The following is an 18,910-nucleotide window of genomic DNA, read 5'->3' on the forward strand; positions in this document are numbered from 1 at the left end:
CTGTTTTTATAGCCCCCCAGCTCTTTGAGAAGGCAGGGGGGCTAGAACCCTCCCCATTCTGTCACTTGCAGCGATAAAGCGATGGAGTGAGGAGCCAGCAGAAGATGCCCTTTTAAAGTTATCAGTTCGGCAAAGCTTGTCACGGCCCCTTTGCCTTGAGCAGCTCTACTAAACCCCCCTCCCCCAGACCCTCAGCTGCAAGAGTCACATTCTTGCTGATTTGCCTCAAGAGGCCCCCACTTCAAAGGTGTGAGAGGAGCAGAAAAGAGTCCTTGGTTATCTTCCTGGGCGCTCGCCTCAGGATTCTTTCTCCCTGGCAACAGGACCCATGCAGGGAAGCAGAGGGTGACGGCTGGCCTGCACCCAGCTCCCCCTGCTTGCTGCTCAGCTGTCAGGGGCTCCAAATAAGGGCGGGAGAGGAGGCAATGACAGGCAGCTGGGAGGCCAGCTAGGCTGGCCAGGGAGTACACATGCTGGCGCTAGCTTCACACCTGATTCATCGGCCTCGTGGGTAGATCTCTGGCCCCAGACAGACCACCCCCACCCTAGATGTCCCTGTTAGCAGTCAGGTGAAAGAGCTATTTTTTTTTTTTTAGAGTATGAAGTCAGCCAGGAAGCCAACATGATACAGGCTCGAAAGAATTCAGCTACACGTGTAAACACCAAGGGATGTTAGAAGAGCATATTTCCTCTAAAGTTTATTTTTACCGCCTCCCAAGACTCGTGTCCAGGGTGCCAGCAGGACGGGCTTGGCGGATGCAACCACTTTTCTCTCTTGGCCTTGCTGCTTTCCAAAGCCCAGACTCTGAGCGTGAAATATGTGGTGGTCCCACCCTTCTCAGGGAAATAGGAGGGAAGGGATTGAAGGGGGGGGGCATACACCATTCTCCATAATGTCCTTCATGACCTCTGAGACCAAGGAAGTAAGCCATGAATTCTTCTGGCAGCCTCAGGAGCACGAGCAGGCAGTCCACCTTTAACGAGTGGTCTCCACACCCCAGTGTAGCCATATTCGACATATGTATGCTTTGTGTGTCTGATAAGTGTGTGCATTTTCTGCTGCTCTCTGCTTTCTGACCGTCTACGGGCTATTGGAAGACTTCCACACCCACCGACCCTGTGGCTGCCTGGTGGAGTTGTCATGTGGCTAGAAGTCACAAGAGGTGTCTGCGGTGATGTTTTCTCTAAGATAGAAAAAGAGAGCCCTTTGAGAAAGCTGGGGGTTGTAGGTAACCAATTTGGGTTGGCTAATCTCTACTTGAAGTCTGAAATCAGTGCAAGTTCACCCTGTCGCCTCCGGATGAGTCCCTGGGATGCGCTCACTGCTTAATTGTGTGCCTGGGGATTATTATTAGCAGAGAGGACTCGGCAAGCAGCCCTACTGGGGGGACTCTGGCTCCTTGCTGTGTGTCACATGACCTACCTCCTGGAGATGGTCTTTGAGTCGGGCAAAGACTTAAAGAACCACTGAGGCGGGTGGCCTCGGACGAGCTCTGCTGCTTTTCTGTTCTGAGCCACATCTGAAGTCTCTATGTGGCCCTGGGAGAGCTATGGTCCTGACCAGTGCCCCGTAGGGCAATTTCAAGGTTTGCCCATCTTTTTTGGCTAGAGTCAACTTTCCAGGGTGGAACTGGAGGGGACATGAATGTCATCCACTGAGACTCTGTGACCTCAGGGTTTCATTGAGGAGCAGGGGCAAAAGATGCTCTGCTGTGATGCCCGGTGTGCTCTCCATACCTCAGTGCTACCATGTCCAACACAGTATATAATACTGTGTCTGACAAGTGGTGGAGCCCATCACCCACTCAGCCCAGTCCTTAAGAAGCCTTTGATTTGAGCACCAATTGGAAGGCAACCCAGTGTGAAGTTTCTTTCCATATCTCTAGCCCTGCTCTGCTTTGGGGTGCAGAGGGGCTAATACTTCCTGAGATGTCCAGGAGCCAGCCAGCCTTAGCTTTAGGAATGATAAAAAGAAAAGCAATAGGTAGAGCTGGGTGTGTGCTTGATTGCTCAAGCAGGAGGACCTGAGACCGAGTCCTTAGCATCATTCATAGACCCAGGCTGGGATGCAGGCACAGCAGGCAGTGCTGGGAGACGAAGACATGAGACTCTCTGGAACTTGCTGGCTGCCAGCCTAGCCTGCCCAAACAAACAAACAAAAAATAACTTCAGGTTCAGTGAGAGACCTCACTTCTAGCAATGATTCTCAGCCTTCAATGCAGTTCCTCGGGTTGCAGTGACCTCCAACTTTAAAATTACTTTGCAGCTACTCCATAACTAATTTTGCTACTGTTATGAGTCACATTGCAAATATCTGATATGCAGGATATCTGATATGTGACCTCTGTGAAAGGGTCATTCCACCCAAACATCAAAGGGGTCATGACAGCAAAGGGGTTGGCCCATTGCATTATGGGAATATGGCAGAGAGGGTTAGAACAGGACACTTAATGTCCTCCTCTGGCCTCCCCATGTGCTGGGTGCACACATGTTCATATACATCACATATGCATACACACAAGAAATAAAAAAAATTAAGTTAGGAAATGTAAAAGACATGGAAAGGCCCGCCCTCTTGGGCCCAAAGCCTCTCCATGCTCACTTCAGGGAAGAAGTCACCTCAGCCAATGGTGGGCAAAACAAACTTTCTATATGGGAATCCAAGGTCTAGAATTTTGGTCTGTACAGTTTGTAGTCTGGAATTTGATTTCATAACTATCCCTGGGGACACTGTGTGCTGCTGCAGGAAGGCTTGATGTCCCTAAAGCCACATACCCAAAAGGCTGGCATAGAAGCAGTATGACTCTCAGGCTGGGCAGATAAGATATTGTGGAACATTTAGGCATGGCTGTTTTGAACAAGGAATCAATGTTTTGCTTGGTCTTGTGGCGCCCACCAGTGATACCAGCACTTAGAGGCTGAGATAGAAGGATCAGGAGTTTAAGGCCACCATCAGCTATGTATCAAGTTCAAGGCCAACCCAGGCTATATGAGACTCTGTCACCAAAATAAAAAGAACCAGGGCTGGAGAGAGATCTGTCAGTGAAATGCCTACTTTGAAAGCATGAGAACTTGAGTTTGAGTCCCCGGCATCCACAGAAAAGCGAAATTCATCGAGCGATGTTTGTAAAAGGAATTATTTATTCTAGCTAGCTCATATAAAAGACACATAATCCAGGTATTTTATTTACAAACTGTAAGCCTAGATTGGGCAGGCTTTGGAGCTATTCTAACTTACATCCTATGCAATGTCCCTTGATACTCGATGTTTCTCCTGGCCATACGCTCACGGTTGAGCTCCGTCATGACCGGTTCTTCCTCTCTCTGTGTCCTATCTTCTTTCCCCCTACCTATGATGTCAAGCCAGGGAACTGAAAACCCACCTACCTCTATCTACTGCCCAAACACAGGTTTTAGCCTTTTATTAACCAATTAACTTGGGAAGCAAGGTTACATAGCATCACTTGGGTTTTTGTTGTTGTTTGGGGTTTTTTTTGTTTTGTTTTTTTGTTTTTGTTTTTTGTTGTTGTTTTTTTGTTGTTGTTGTTTTGTTTTGTTTTGTTTTGTTTTGTTGTTGTTGTTTTGAGACAGGGTTTCTCTGTGTAGCCCTGGCTGTCCTGGAACTCACTCTGTAGACCAGGCTGGCCTGGAACTCAGAAATCTACCTGCCTCTGCCTCCCAAGTGCTGGGATTAAAGGCGTGTGCCACCACTGCCCAGCTATCACTTGATTTATGTGAGGATCTCCTTGTCAGGGGAAACCAGATCTTGGGGAGGGGAGACGCAGTATTTAGAATTTGAACACATAGCAACACCAGACCAACTCCAACAGACCTTGTCTCAAAAACAATAAATAAAGCGAGGGCCAGTGAGGTAAACGCACTTACCACGTAAGCCTGGCGACTTGAGTTTGAGCTGTGGAATCCACATAAAAGTGGAAGGAGGGAACTGAATTCACAAAGTTGTCCCCTGACTCCTATTACAGCATCACGGCATGCATATACATATCATGTACACGCAAAGATTATTCTACTCAGGGCTGGAGGGATGGCTCAGTGGTTAAGAGCACCGACGGCTCTTCCAGAGGTCCAGAGTTCAATCCCCAGCAACCACATGGTGGCTCACAACCTCTGTAATGGGATCCGATGCCCTCTTCTGGTACACAGGTGTACATGCAGATAGAGCACTCAGACATTAAGTAATAAGTAAATTTAAAAAAAAAAATATTTTATTTGGGGTTTTGTTTGTTCACTTGTTTTGTTTTGTTTTTGAGACAGGGTCTCACTCTATAGCCCTGGTTAGCCTGAATCTCACTATGTAGACCTCTGCCTCCCAAGTACTGGGATTAAAGGTGTGAACCACCAACCACCATTAGTGGGGGAGTGTGGCTTGGGCCATTAACCTCAGCACTTGGGAGGCAGAGGCAGGTGGTTCTCTATGAGTTCAAGGCCAGCCTGGTCTACTGAGTTCCAGGCCATCCAGGGCTCCCTAGTGTCTTGGAAACACCAAATGGGGTAGGGGGCTGTACCACCATGCCCAGATACAATAATACTTAAAAATAGATGAAATGGTCAGTAATCACATCAACCTCTGACCTCCATTCATAGGTGCATATGAACGTGTGCACACACACACACACACACACACAAATGGATGGATGAATGGATGGATGGATGAGAGGAAGGCAGTGTTTTATCTCTTTGTTAGAATATTTAAGTAACTGGAGGTCGGCAGAGAGGACAGGTTCCCAAGGCAGAAGTTGACCTGAGACAACTTTATAGCAGCACTATTTACATGAAGCAAGAGTCGGGGGTGGGAAAGAAATGAGGTCATCATTGTTACATAACAACTCTCTCTGCAACAAGGAGCTGAGTCTGCTCTGGATAGCTGGTGTCCCTAGCTTAGTATTGCATAGCTGCAATGAATGGAGATACTGACTCAGGCTGCTGTCATGGCAAGCCCGCTGGGGGAACATCTTTTCTCAAACTCTGGCCTGTGGCTTTAAGGCTTCAGCTCCTTGCTGTCCCCTGGCAGTGCCCTGCAGATGTCAGCTCCCTGCTCCCCGGGCCTCTCTGTAGAGAAGCAATGGACTCCATTTAGGTCAAGCAAGAGAGAAAAGATGAGGGAGGAAAGAGTCATAGGAGACACAACCCCTTTGCCACCTTGTCCCGGAAGTGGCGCCTGTCACCCTGAACTGTGTTCCATTGGTGCCCCTAGGCCCTGCTCACGGGCTAAGGGAAGAGGAACTACAGCAAGGCCTGAGTACCAGAGGGAGAAAGGGTCCTGGGGAGGAGGGCACCTCAGAAATGAAGAAGGAAGAGTAAACGAAAAATCACCTGTGATCCAGCTGGCTGTGGCCTTGAAAAATATCCTTAGTGGATGGGTAGACTCCTTGGATATCTCCTGAGTTCACAGAGGGCTGCACCTTGCAGGAGTCTTCTGGGAGAGAATGGGAGGTCATTGCGCTTAGTTTGAGCCAACAGAGCATCCTAAAGCATGAAGCTGAAAACCACAAAAATCTATGGACTGTGTTCCAGAGGCTGGGGCCTGAGAGGAGGATGCTGCCAGGGTGGAGCTCCCTCTGAAACCTGTAAAAGAAACATACCTCTTCCAGCTGCCAACTGTCCTGGCTTCTGGCTGTATTGTGCCAGCCTGTGACACTGCCACCGTCCCTCTGTTTCTTCAATCTAGCCCAGGCTGGCCTTTGAGCTCATGGTGTAGCTAAGGATGGCCTTCAGCTTCTGAACTCCCTACCCTCTTGCATCTACCACCTCAGTGCTAAGTCACAGGCTCTTGCCCTCATGTTCAGTTTGTTCGGAGGCATGGAATGGAGCCCAAGTCTTCCTGCATGTTAAGCAAGCATCTACCTTCTGTGCAGCTTCCCCAGCCAGAAACCAGTCATAGCACATTGAGACCCCATCCTATGCCACTAGTTATACCTATTGTGAGTTCTTTGCCTAATATGTTCACATTCAGAGGTTCAGGGTATTAGGCTTTCTGTGTGTCTTTTGGGGGGCGTAAGTGACCCCTAATGGGCACTGTATAAAAAGGGCCTTTCCTATTTTGTGTCTTTTGCTAGCATGTGCCTCATCTCTACCAATAGCCAAGGGCATTCCCGTATCCTGGTCTGTGACATCCAGGTGGTGGCTGGGTCTGGTCTTTTTGTGAACTGGCTTGAGAATTTCTTCTCACCAGGCAGAGAGCTAACTGAGGGATATTTTGGGTATGCAGAATTTTGAGTATCGTATCAGCCACAGCATTTGTTGGAAAACCAGAGGTTTGGGCAGATGCAGCTGGTAGGAGTCAGCCTTAAGACATCACTGCGTGGATACACACTGGTTCTTTAGAAAAATACTTTCAGCATGACTGGTTCAATGTGCTTGCTCTGTAACTCCCCTATCCGGGCCCCACCCCACATATATTCAAATGCTTCCCTGGGGATGAAGCCAGTTTTTGGATGGTACAAGAAAGGATGAATCTTTCCCCTGATGTCTGGATGGGGGAGTGCAGGAAGGGCAGAATTCATAGGAAACCAGCACAGCTAAATGGTCCTAGTGCATAAACCAGGGCCTGAAGCGAAAGGTCCCGGAAGGAGGAAGGAGAGCCTGTGGGTGTGATACCTGCTTGAGTGGTCCAGCCAAGAAGGATTCTAAGGGTTGCCTCATCCAGGGTGTGGTCCTGGACAAAGGCTTAGTCACTCGGGAGACTCTCCCTTAGGCTTTCCCAGACAGGAAACGGTCTCAAACGCTTTATTTTGGAGATGAGCACAGGTAGTGACAACAGGAGAGGAGAGCTGCGCCAGAGGGAAAGCGCAGCCAAAGACTGCTGAGGACAGCGGCTGCTCCAGCCCTCCCCACAGAGAACCCTAGACACCAGCACAGCCTGTGATGAGCTGCGCTCCTAGTACATCTGCTTCCCCGTGCTTTCTGCTCCTCTGGGGAGCCCTGTGTGCTCTGAACACCAGGGGGAAGGCTGGGGCCAGGGATGCAATCCAGCTGGTGGAGTGTCCATCAAGCGTGCACAAAATCCTGGTTTAATCTCCACTGTAGCATAAACCAGGCAGGATGGCACACGTGTGTAATCACAACACACCAAAAACAAAACAAAACAAAACAAACAAAAACAAACAAACAAAACAAACAAACAAACAAACAAACAAACAAACAAAACCCAAAACCCTGAATTTCAAAAGCATCCTCAGCTGCATAGTTAACTTGAAGCCTGCCTGGGCCACATGAGAGCCTGTCCCCATCTCCAAATGTTTGGACAGAACTTCAGATGGTAAAGTGCTTGTGGCACAAGCCTGAGGATCTACTCACACTAAAGAACGGGTTTGGCCAGGTGTGGTAGCATACGCACTCGGGAGGCAGAGGCAAGCAGATTTCTGAGTTTGAGGCCGGCCTGGTCTACAAAGTGAGTTCCAGGACAGCCAGGGCTATACAAAGAAACCCTGTCTCGAAAACAAACAAACAAACAAACAAACCTAAAAAGCCAACCAATCAACCAACCAACCAACCAAACAGAACGGGCTCAGGGCTGGAGCGATGGCTCAGTAGTTACGAGTATTTGCTGCGGGTTTGGCTCGCAGTAGGCACTGAGTGGCTCATGACTATCCAAACTCCAGTATTAAAGGACATGAAGCCTTCTTCTGACTCCGTGGGCACCAGGCTCACAAGTGCTACACAAACGTATCCACAGGCAAAGCATTTATATCACACTGTGGAGCGGGGAGTGGAGACAGGAGGATTTCCAGTGGGTACTGGCCAGCCAGTCTAACTGAATCAGCGAGCTTCTGGCTCATCAACCAACCTGTTTGAAAAAATAGAATTGACTGATAGAGGAAGGTATGTAACATTGACCTCTGGTGCATGTGTGTGCACACACACACATACCACATGCACACCCCACACTCTACACACATACACATATCATACACATACACACAGCACACACACACAGACACACACCATACATACAACATGCACATATACCACACACACACCACACCACACACACACATACACATGACACACACATATACACATACAACACATGCACACCACACAAACTCCATACCCCACACAAATATACACATCACACACACACACACATACATACAACACACAGATGCAACACACACACACACAAACCACATCGCATGTACACCACACACATACCACTGAAGTGGAAATTTCTGGTTGTGTCATGTGATACTTTCCTGAAGCAGACTCGTGTGATGTTTTGCTGAAGCAGACCTGCGATGTTTGGAGAGAGTAGAAGTAGGACCCAGCAGACAGTGACAGCGCTCGCATAGCTAGCCTTGCACAGACAGTGACGGTGTGCTTGCATAGCTGGCCGTGCGATGCTTCCTTGGTCTCACATCTTTTCTGACTTTCACTCCATTGAGAGAGGCATGGCAAAGAAATTCTCCTGGTGTTCTACCCGGCTCTGAACGTTGTGGCTGCTTTGGGCCAATTCGGTGGAGGCCTGGCTGGTGTTGCTGGGTTGTGCTACTGTGCTCATTCATGTTTGGTGACACTTTTGAGAATGGACTGCTGGCATCCTGACAACAACAGGGACTGGAATCACCCCAAAGAACACCTTCTAAACAAGCCTACATCCCCATTGTCCAATTTACCATCTTTTCTCCCCTACTTTTGGAAGGTAGGCTAGATTGAGGGGGGGTCAAAGTGTTTGAGAACCCTTATTAAAGTAGGTTTTAAAAAATCTAAGTCTACACACTACACACACACCACATACACACACATGCACACACACACTCACACATCATGCACACTCACCACACACATACACACACAACACACACATACCACACACACAACACATACCACACACACACCACATACACAGCACACACACACATGCACACACATACTCACACATCATGCACACACAACACAACATACACAACACATGTACACACACACTCACATATCATGAACACACCCCACAACATACACCAAACACACACACAGACTCACGCACCACATAAGCTCAGGGTCAGCCTCCCAGCACACACAGCAGTGTCAAGGAATAGAGACAGGGAGCCACTGTCCAGTGATGCACACAGACCTGGATCTGCTTTTAGGTGTTTTCTGACATCCAGCTCTATAAAATAGTGAGTCACGAGTGGATGGTAAGTCGGTGGATGAAAAGACCTAGAAGACAGAAAGCAAGAGTTCTACCATGAATGGAGACTAGACGCCAAGTTCTTGGTTTGGATCTGGCTTGATTAGGAGAACCCTTATCACTCAAGACTGGACAAGGGGCTGGTGAGATGGCTCAGTGGGTAAGAGCACCTGACTGCTCTTCCGAAGGTCCAGAGTTCAAATCCCAGCAACCACATGGTGGCTCACAACCATCCGCAATGAGATCTGGCGCCCTCTTCTGGAGTGTCTGAAGACAGCTACAGTGTACTTACATATAATAAATAAATAAATCTTAAAAAAAAAAAAAAAAAAGACTAGACAAAGCTGGCTTGCCCTCCACATCCTCTTTAAGGATCTTTAGCTCTGAAGCCGTGGACTGAGCCTCCTCTGGTCTGTTCCACAGACAACTCTCTTCTAGAGGGATTCGGATGATAAGCATTTGTGGAGATAGAGGTTATGGCAGCTTTCTGAGGGGAACATGGTTAATAACAAGCAACCTGTGAAACTGAGGTCTGCCGTGGCTCCAAGATGTGTTAGGGAGTCTGGAGGTGTGTCCCTGTGTGTATGTGTGCTTGTGTGTGTGTGTGAGTGTGCATGGGAGGGGTGAGTGTGCATAGGGTTGCGTGTGCAATTAAGTGTGCCCCTAATTAGGAAGATTTTTATTTGCTCACTCTGGTCTCTATTCATTTCTGAGAAAGAGTCACCACCTCACACTGGCCTTGAACTCAGTCTTAGTTTGTTTTCTATTGCTGTGCTAAAGCACCATGACGTGGGAGGCCAAAGCAGGAACTTAATCAAGGCAGGAACCTGGAGGCAGAAACTGATGTAGAAGCCATGGAGGAGTGCTGCTTACTGGCTTGCTCTCCATAGCTTGCTAGGTCAGCTTTCTTTCTTTCTTTCTTTCTTTCTTTCTTTCTTTCTTTCTTTCTTTCTTTCTTTCTTTCTTTCTTTCTTCCTTCCTTCCTTCCTTCCTTCCTTCCTTCCTTCCTTTCTTTCTTTCTTTTTTGTTTTGTTTTTTTTTTTTGTTTGTTTGTTTGTTTGTTTGTTTGTTTGAGACAGGGTTTCTCTGTGTAGCCCTGGCTGTCCTGGAACTCACTTTGTAGACCAGGCTGGCCTCGAACTCAGAAATCTGCCTGCCTCTGCCTCCCAAGTGGGATTAAAGGCATGTGCCACCACACAAGGCTTTTGGTCAGCTTTCTTATACAACCCAGAACCACCTACCTAAGGACTGGCTCCACCCACAGTGGGCTAGGCCTTCCACATCAATCACTAACTACTCAGGAACAGGTCCCTTTCTGCTACAGGCCAATTTGACTGATGTGTTTTCTCAATTCAAGTTCCCTCTCCCAGTCAACTTGAGCCCATCTCAAATTGCAAGTTCAAAGTAACCAAAAAACCATCACCAACAACTATCACAAGTGTCCCCTTGTCAACTTGATACCCAAATACATCATTATTAAATCATAACCTTTCTCTTCTTGTTTATCCCCAAGATTATGTTAACAGCCAGTACAAAGCATGGTATAACTTTTTTTTTTAAAGATTTATTTATTATTTATTATATGTAATTACACTGTAGCTGTCTTCAGACACTCCAGAAGAGGGAGTCAGATCTCGTTACGGATGGTTGTGAGCCACCATGTGGTTGCTGGGATTTGAACTCTGGACCTTCAGAAGAGCAGTCGGGTGCTCTTACCTGCTGAGCCATCTCACCAGCCCATGGTATAACTTTTAAAAGTCCCAATCTTTCAAATACTTTAAAGGTTCAACTTCTTTTTAAAAATTTATTCTCGGGCTGGTGAGATGGCTCAGTGGGTAAGAGCACCCGACAGCTCTTAGCTCTTCCGAAGGTCCAGAGTTCAAATCCCAGCAACCACATGGTGGCTCAAAACCATCCTTAATGAGACCGGATGCCCTCTTCTGGTGTATCTGAAAACAGCTACAGTGTACTTACATATAATAATAAATAAATCTTTTTTAAAAAATTTATTCTCTCTTTAAAAATCTCAAAGTCTCTCAACTGTGGGCTCCTGTTTACACAAAAGAAAAAAAAAACAGAAAACAAACAAATAAACAACAACAGCAGTAACAAAAACCCAGGGCAGTTACAAAAGCAAAGCAAAGCTACAAAAGCCAACAGTGTAAATAACTCCATGTGTGCTTATCTGAGACTTGCTCATGATCTTCTAGGCTCCAAAGGGCGTGGGCACCGCCATCTCTCTGGCCATGCCATCCACAACGCTTATGATGGATGGCTTGCATGGCCTCCCCCAAAACAGCGTGGTGACAATGCTGACTAGGGTTTTCTTGTCGACTTGACATGGGGCAGGGTCAGCCCTTAAGGACTGCAATCTAGAAACTGCCTCCACCAGGTTGACTTGCAGGCAAGTCTGTGGAGTATTTCCCTAGTTTATCATTGATGCAGAAAGGGCCTAGCCCACTGTCATAGCTGGGCTCCACTCCTGCTACCAGCTTCTACCCTAGTTTGCTGTCTACTGCTGTGATAAACACCGTGACCAAAGCCAACATGAAGAGAAAAGGGATTATTTCATTGTACAACTCTCAGGTTGCCCTCCATCACTGAGGGGAAGTCAGGGCAGGAGTTGAAGGCAGGAACTGAAGCAGAGGCCACAGAGCAACACTGCTTACTGGCTTGCTCCCCATTGCTTGCCCTCCTCCCTCTTTCTTATAACACTCAGGGCCACCTGCCCAGAGTGGCACTGCCTACAGTAGCTGAGGCATTCCCACATCAATTATGAATCAGGAAAATTCCCCACAGACTTTCCTGCAAGAGAATCTGATGGAGGCATTTTCCCCGTTAAGTCCTACTTCCCAGATGACCCTGCCCCATGTCAAATTGGCAAACCAAACAAGCCAAAAAAAACAAAACAAAACAAACAAACAAGCAAACAAACCAACTAACCAACCAGCCAAACAAACAAACAAACAGCAAAAAGACCTAACCAGCATACTTCCCATGTAGCTTAGGACGGCCCAGAACTGATCCTCTATCTCCTGGGTTCTGGAATTATACACACATGTAGCAACCCCTGTTTATGCGGCACCAGGGATGGAATTCAGGGCTTCTGCACACTGGACAAGCACTTCAGCAATAGGCTCTGCTCCAATTATTTGTGTATTATTTTTATGGGTGTGTGGTGTGTGTGTGTGTGTGTGTGTGTGTGTGTGTGTAGTGCTTTCAGCTAGCAACATCCTCCTGCGAGCTCAGTGAGGTGTCCCTTTGGGTCGCCTTTCCAGGACTTTGCTTGGAAAAAATTAGCCAAGTACTGGGTGCAGCATGAGCCACGCCCAAGCATGCAGCATGAGCAATGCCCAAACGTGCAGCATGAGCCATACCCAAGCAATGGGCCCCTATTAACAGATATGCCTGGTCTCCTGGGAAAATGGGTGTGTACTGTCCCCTGAGCAGAGGCACAGGCTGCAAGCAGGTGATGGCTCAAATGTGCATCTGTAGGATGAGCCATGAGTGGGTTAGAATGTCTATGCCAGCAGCAAGCCTAAGTACCTGGCTTGGAAGAGATTTCGTAGGCAGTGGTGAGAACCTGGGTCAGAACATAGCTCTGCTGCTTACTAACTTCACAACCCTGGGCAAATCACAGGACCACTCTCTCTATGCCTAGGTTTCCCTGCCTGCCAAAAGAGGGTGCTCAGCTTTTTCTCAGAGTCACGAGGGACTGTCCCAGCTGATGGAACCGTGCCTGCCTTGTTAAAAAGGCTTTGTCCACATCAACTGTTCTAGCTACTCGTTGCCTCTGCATCGGAAGCATCGGAAGATGACTCACGGATGCTTGGAAAATAAGCTACTTTTTAAACATCAACTTTAAAAAAGAAAAAAAAAACCCTCATTGCTTTCATTAGATATCCACAACCTTGAGTGCACACAAGATCGAAATGAGCCACCTCTCGGTCCCCTCTCTCCATTAGACACTCTCCAGAGCTCTGCTCAAGCCAGCCAGAGCATATGTGCCAGCCACTCAGCTGTCCCCTCATGTCCCAAGAGGCCTGGCTTTTCTGAATTTCAGTTTTCTCGCCCATAAAATGGGAGTGATGGTAATCATGACATTACTGGTCGTGAGGAACTTTGGCCATCAGCTGAGTTTCGATGATACATGACATTCAAAGGAGAAGGTTCCAGCTGGGCAGCCGTGGTACATGCCCTTGATCCCTGCACTCTGGTGGGAGAGGCAGGTGGATCTCTGGGAGTTTGAGGCCAGCCTGGTCTACAGAGTGAGTTACCAGGACAGCCAGGTCTATATAGAGAGGCCCTATCTTAAACCAAAATAAACAAAAGCAAAGTAAAAGAGCTAAGAGATAGATTGAAACTCACGGACACAAATCCTTTTCAAAAAGCAGGAAATATGCTATGTTTATTATGTTGTGGCAAGTTTGTGCTCCAAAATAAGAAACAGTCTTGTAGAAAAACAACAAAATAAATTAAAAAATAAAAAATAAAAATAAATAAATAAATAAATAGGATCCCTTCAAAGGCGGTCCCAGAGCTGGGGAAAGAGTCCCAGGCCGAGTCAGAAACTGGAGTCTCCTGCAGCCAGGAGGTCTTCCTACAACAACTTCAGTGCTGTGGGGAGGAGAGACAGGGTAGTGTCACACTCAGAAGTGAAACTGAGTTTCCCCCACCCCACCACACCCCCATCTTCAGTCCCCAGATGATGTCGAAGTTTAAGGCTCTGGAAAAAGCTATCTCACGGGGGTGTCTGTTTCTCCTGTAAAGTGGGTTGGGCATGCCCTTTGCCTGGGGGGAAATGCTCAGAACCCTTTCTGCCTTGTGAAGGGGTGATCAGACATCAGGCAGTCTGCTCCCTCAGAGCGTGTGACCCCTCTGATGGAAGGTAGGTGCTGACCTGTGAGAATGTAATGCAGTACCCATGTGATATTTCCTGACAGGCTGCCTTGGTCTTGAAGACTGTCAGGCTGCAAGAGTATGCCAGATAGCAAACCTAGGGGCCTCTGAGGGTAGCATGCACGGGGATGGGATGGGTGTGCAGCTTTGCAGGGAAGTGGCAAGGTAGGTGCTCACCGTTACAGCCCAAACGACTGACGGATCCGATCCGATCTATCTTGTGCCCAAAGCAGCTTGAGATATGCGTCACCTTGGAATTTTGAGGTCTCTGCTGGACCCGGAGAGTGCTGCCTTGAGACCGAAGGACTCTTTTTGGGTGTTCTTTTGTGAGGCCTTGGTCCTTCGAGAGCTGTCTCTGAGCCATTTCCTCTGACTTTCCTCTTATCAGCTCCAGCAGCTTCTGTGATGGATTGGGGAGCCCAGACGTCAGACACACACACCTGAATCTCCCATCCTTCCATAGTGCTCATCAGTTAAGGGATCTGCTGCCCAATCTTTCAGTTTTCTGACTCTCATATGGCTAATTCCCAAAGGACACGAGGTCTTTTCACTGCCGTTTCCCAAACCCTTCAGGCAGACCCCATCTCTCTCTGCAGACCCTCGGTGCTCACCTGCATCTTGAATTGTTCTGGAGACTGGCTAGGACTTCCCAGAGGATGGGAGTGACCTCCCAGCGGTGACAGATAAAGGAAAAGCAGGAACAGAATCATCTGGGACAGCACCTTCAGGAGATCCATGCTGCAGAAGCGATGGGCCAGGCAATGGTGCCTTGTTCTCCCTTGTCTCGCCTCCCCAAGCAGCTTGTGCACTGGTGTCTTCAGCAACAGTGCTTCTGCCTTTTATACTGGGGCTGAGTGTCCGGCCGGACCTTTTCACCGAGTAGGGGTGGGGTTATCTCTGATTTATCAGCTGCATTCCTGCCGGCTGAGCTCAGGACCTGAGAATTCACCCCTCTGTGCCTGTGTGGAGTATTCATTGTGGGTGGAGGCTGTGGAGAGCAGGCCTTGTATAGAAATGGGTTGGGCTAGGGTGGGGGTGTGCGGGGCACACTAACAGTCCTTGCTTCCTGCTCCCTTCTTTCATGCAGAACCTGAGGGCCTATGACATCCTGCCCCACCCCTATTGGAAATGGCGGGGAGAGCCCCAGCTTTCCCAGCCTGTGGCGAGTGTGGGGCTTATGGCGTGACTCATCGAAAACATTCCCAAACAACACCCACCATCACCAGCCTCCAGGGGAGAGTGTCCTCCAAACCTGTAATCGTTGGGCCTGGCTTCCCAACACCTAGCTGGACTGCACCACTTCCGGGTACTCTGGTAGCTGTCCGTGGTTCTGATCGCCACACATGTACTTCACACAAACTTTCAAGCTCTCTCCTCAACAGATTTCCAGGCCAGAAGGAGCTATGTGGCTCACACAACGGTTTTGATACCCACCTTCCTACAACCCCCCCCCCTCAAAACCATGTGAAGATTTCAGCTTGAGGATGCTCACCTTCCAGTGTCAACTGATGAAAAGCTGGGATATGACAAGGAACTTCTGGAATTCCAACCCTCCTTTCTGACCCTTAACAAGAAGAGCTGATTAGGATAGAATTTTGAGTCTGGCCCAAAGATGAGGTCACGTAGCCATGCCTTCTGGGGCATCATCTCTGGGTGCCAAAGTCTCCTCCCCCACCATGAGTGGAAGAGAAAGGGTGCCTAGACTCCAGACGTGTGGGAAAGGCCTCTCCCCAGCTCTCTCTTAGCTGATCGGCCAACAGTGACGTCTCCCTCACACAACACACCCAGCCTCCCACTCGGATGAGAATTGAGACTCTGAGGAAGTGAAGCGGAGGCATATACGCCCAGGTGCGCGCCCAATGTCTCTATCCCTTCTGCAGAATCGGTGCTAACAACAGTCAGGTTGGTCGAGGACAATGACCAGGAGTGGCAGTGGGTTAAGGCAGAAATGGAGAAAGGGGATAGTTAAGAAGATCATGAGTCCAGAGCCAGTCACATTTGGAGAAAGCTGTTAGGTTCTTCTGCAAGCTTCTGGGCCTCTCGGACCCGTGTTTGCATGAGTTTCTGTGTTCTGACCCAAGGGAAACACACACTCTCTCCTAGGCAATTGTTTAGGAGAGGCGAAGAATGCCTCCATCTCCACTCTTAGCTCAAGCCTTCTCCTTGCACATGAATTTGTCTCCTAACACAATTTCCCTCTGAGAAACCAACTAGTCTACCACCCCCATGTCCAGCTCCAGTAAATTCTCAGGACACAGGCAGAATAAAGCCAGATTCTTGGCTAACAGGTCATACAAATGACTCCCAGCCAAGTTCCTGATAGAGCTTATCTCTCCTCTGAGGTAGCCACTATCCACATCTCCATCTCCACATCGCCATTCCTGTCATCTGGCTTATGTGTGGCAGAAGCTTGAAGCCATTGGTAATGTAACACCCACCATCAGGAAGCCGAGAGCAGTAAATTCCTCTCTCTCTCTCTCTCTCTCTCTCTCTCTCTCTCTCTCTCTCTCTCTCTCTGTGTGTGTGTCCATTTATATGGTCCAGAACCCCATCCATGGATCAGGGCCACCCACAGTGGGTCTTCTCTCCTCAACTAACACAATAAAAATAATCCCTAGTGCTGGAGAGATGGCTGAGGTGTTTTAGAGCACGGGTTGCTCTTCCAGAAGACCTAGGTTTGGTTCCCGTGCCCGCATGGTGGCTCACAATTACTTATAACTCCAAGTTCCAGGGGATCTGACACCCTCTTTCAGCATCCACTTATTTTGTTGTTGTTGCTTGTTTGAGACAGGGTTTTATCGTGTAGTCCTTAGCTGACTTGGAACTCACTTTGTAGACCAGGCTGATCTTGAACTCACAGAGTTCTGCCTGTCCCTACCTCCTGAATGCTCTGTTTAACGGACTGTACATATTTTGAGACAGGGTCTCGTAGCCCAGGCTAACCTAAACTACCATATCTTCCTGCCTTTACTTCTCAAGCACCCAGATTACAGGTGCGTACCACTATGTCTGTTTTATGTTGGCTGAAGATTGAACGTGGGGCTTTGTGCATGTTGGGCAAGCACTGTACCACAAGCTCTGTCCATGAGGCATACTCAGGGTGCCACAAGGCACACATAGCTTGGTGGCTTATAGTGACCATCTTTCAACTGCATTATCCAGTCCTGGTGATTGGTAGACCTCTGCTGTGGGACTCCTACTTGATGTCCCTCTTCAGATTGTGGCCTGGTGCCCACTGCTGGAGTCTCCTGAAGACTTTCTTTTAGGCAGAGCAGATACAGGCTCTTAGGTCAGTTGTCTGGTGGCGAATGAGGATTGAGGATCAGTTTCTAATACCGACATGGCAGCAGCTCACAGCTGCTGGTAATGCCCTGTATGGTCTGGGCCTAGCATCAGTGTGGGGTCTGCTCCACCCTTTTCCATTGTTTAAAACAGACCCAGGTGACTCCAAAGAAACTGGAAGTAGACCCCACCTCTGAGCAGAAATGGGGGCTGAGCAGAAAGGAGTCTTCAGTGTCTTTGTCTAGTCATTACGTCTTCCTACAAAGCGGTTTATGGAGACAGCCTCTGACCTCCTCACTTTTGAGCACATGCCTTCAAGCCCTTCCTGCAGCTGGTGCTGTCAAATTCCAGACTGTGTTTAAAAATCCAGTCTGAGAGGGACCGAGGGACGCACTAGCCAGGTCATGTTTTTAAGCAAAAGGCCTTTAGAAATGCCAAGTGTGGGGCGGGGGTCTGAAAGCAGAGCGTTTCATTCTTTCTACGCCAAGCAAGGCATTCAAACTTAAAGGGTTCCGAAGACGGGCCAGTCCGAGATCTCTAGGAAGCAGGCTTGGTTAACACATGGCCTCTGCTGAGTAACAGAGGTAGGGGAAGGGGTCGTTGAACTATAAGCCAGTGAGTAGAATTTTGAGTCTGGCCCAAAGATGAGGTCACGTAGTAGTAGTAGTCGTCGATGTAGTCAGGCCGCTCTGGACCCGGAGCAGCAGGGGGCTGGTTGTGTTCCCAACCTGCTCACAACAGCACCTGGAGAGTCTGGGTTCTCACTTTGTCTCTGTCTTGCCTATGAACTCTGTCCCCTTTGTTTGTAAAGATGTATTTAGTGGGGGCTGGTGAGATGGCTCAATGGGTAAGAGCACCCAACTGCTCTTCCAAAGGTCCGGAGTTCAAATCCCAGCAACCACATGGTGGCTCACAACCATCCCTAATGAGATCTGACTCCCTCTTCTGGAGTGTCTGAAGACAGCTACAGTGTACTTACATATAAATAAATAAATCTTAAAAAAAAAAAAGATGTATTTAGTGGTTTTTTTTTATGTGTATGAGTGTTTGACCTACACACATGTATGTGTACTGTGTGTGTGCCATATGCTGAAATTTCTTTCTCTTTTTTTCTCTCTCCTTTTTTGAGACAGGGTCTCATGTAGACCAGGCTGGCCTTGAACTCTCTGTTTAGCTGAGGATAATCTTTACCTCTTACCCCCTTGCCTCTATCTCCGAAGTACTAAGATTATAGGCGTGCAGCACTAAACTCAGTTTAATGCAGTGCTGGGGACAGAACCCAAGACTTGAGGACTAGGCAAGCACTCTATCTCCTGAACTCCAGCCCCGGCTTAAGTGCCAAATTCAGGGCCTCACACTGGCTGCACACTGCCAGTGAGCCACTCCTCTGGGCTTTCCACTTAAGTCGTGTGTGTGTGTGTGTGTGTGTGTGTGTGAGAGAGAGAGAGAGAGAGAGAGACAGAGACAGAGACAGAGAGACAGAGAGAGAGAGACAGAGAGAGAGAGACAGAGACAGAGTATATATGTGTGTGAGTGCCTGTGTGTATGTCTGTTCACCACAAATAATGCCCTCACAAGTCA

General features: G+C 48.3%; 1 protein-coding gene across 1 annotated transcript; it reads right to left on the reverse strand.

Annotated features, from left to right (window-relative positions):
- Nucleotides 1-13,533: 13,533 nt before the first annotated feature.
- Nppb (natriuretic peptide B) lies at nt 13,534-14,875 on the reverse strand. The gene is made up of 3 exons (XM_021161579.3): nt 14,659-14,875; nt 14,225-14,447; nt 13,534-13,765 (listed from the first exon to the last, which is right to left on the reverse strand). Exons 1-3 carry the CDS (start codon nt 14,782-14,784, stop codon nt 13,749-13,751), a joined length of 366 nt encoding a protein of 121 aa, XP_021017238.1. The 5' UTR covers nt 14,785-14,875; the 3' UTR covers nt 13,534-13,748.
- Between the last annotated feature and the right edge of the window lie 4,035 nt (nt 14,876-18,910).

Source organism: Mus caroli, unplaced genomic scaffold (genome assembly GCF_978045245.1).
Source record: "Mus caroli unplaced genomic scaffold, Mus_caroli_1 scaffold_6, whole genome shotgun sequence".
NCBI lineage: Eukaryota > Metazoa > Chordata > Mammalia > Rodentia > Muridae > Mus > Mus caroli.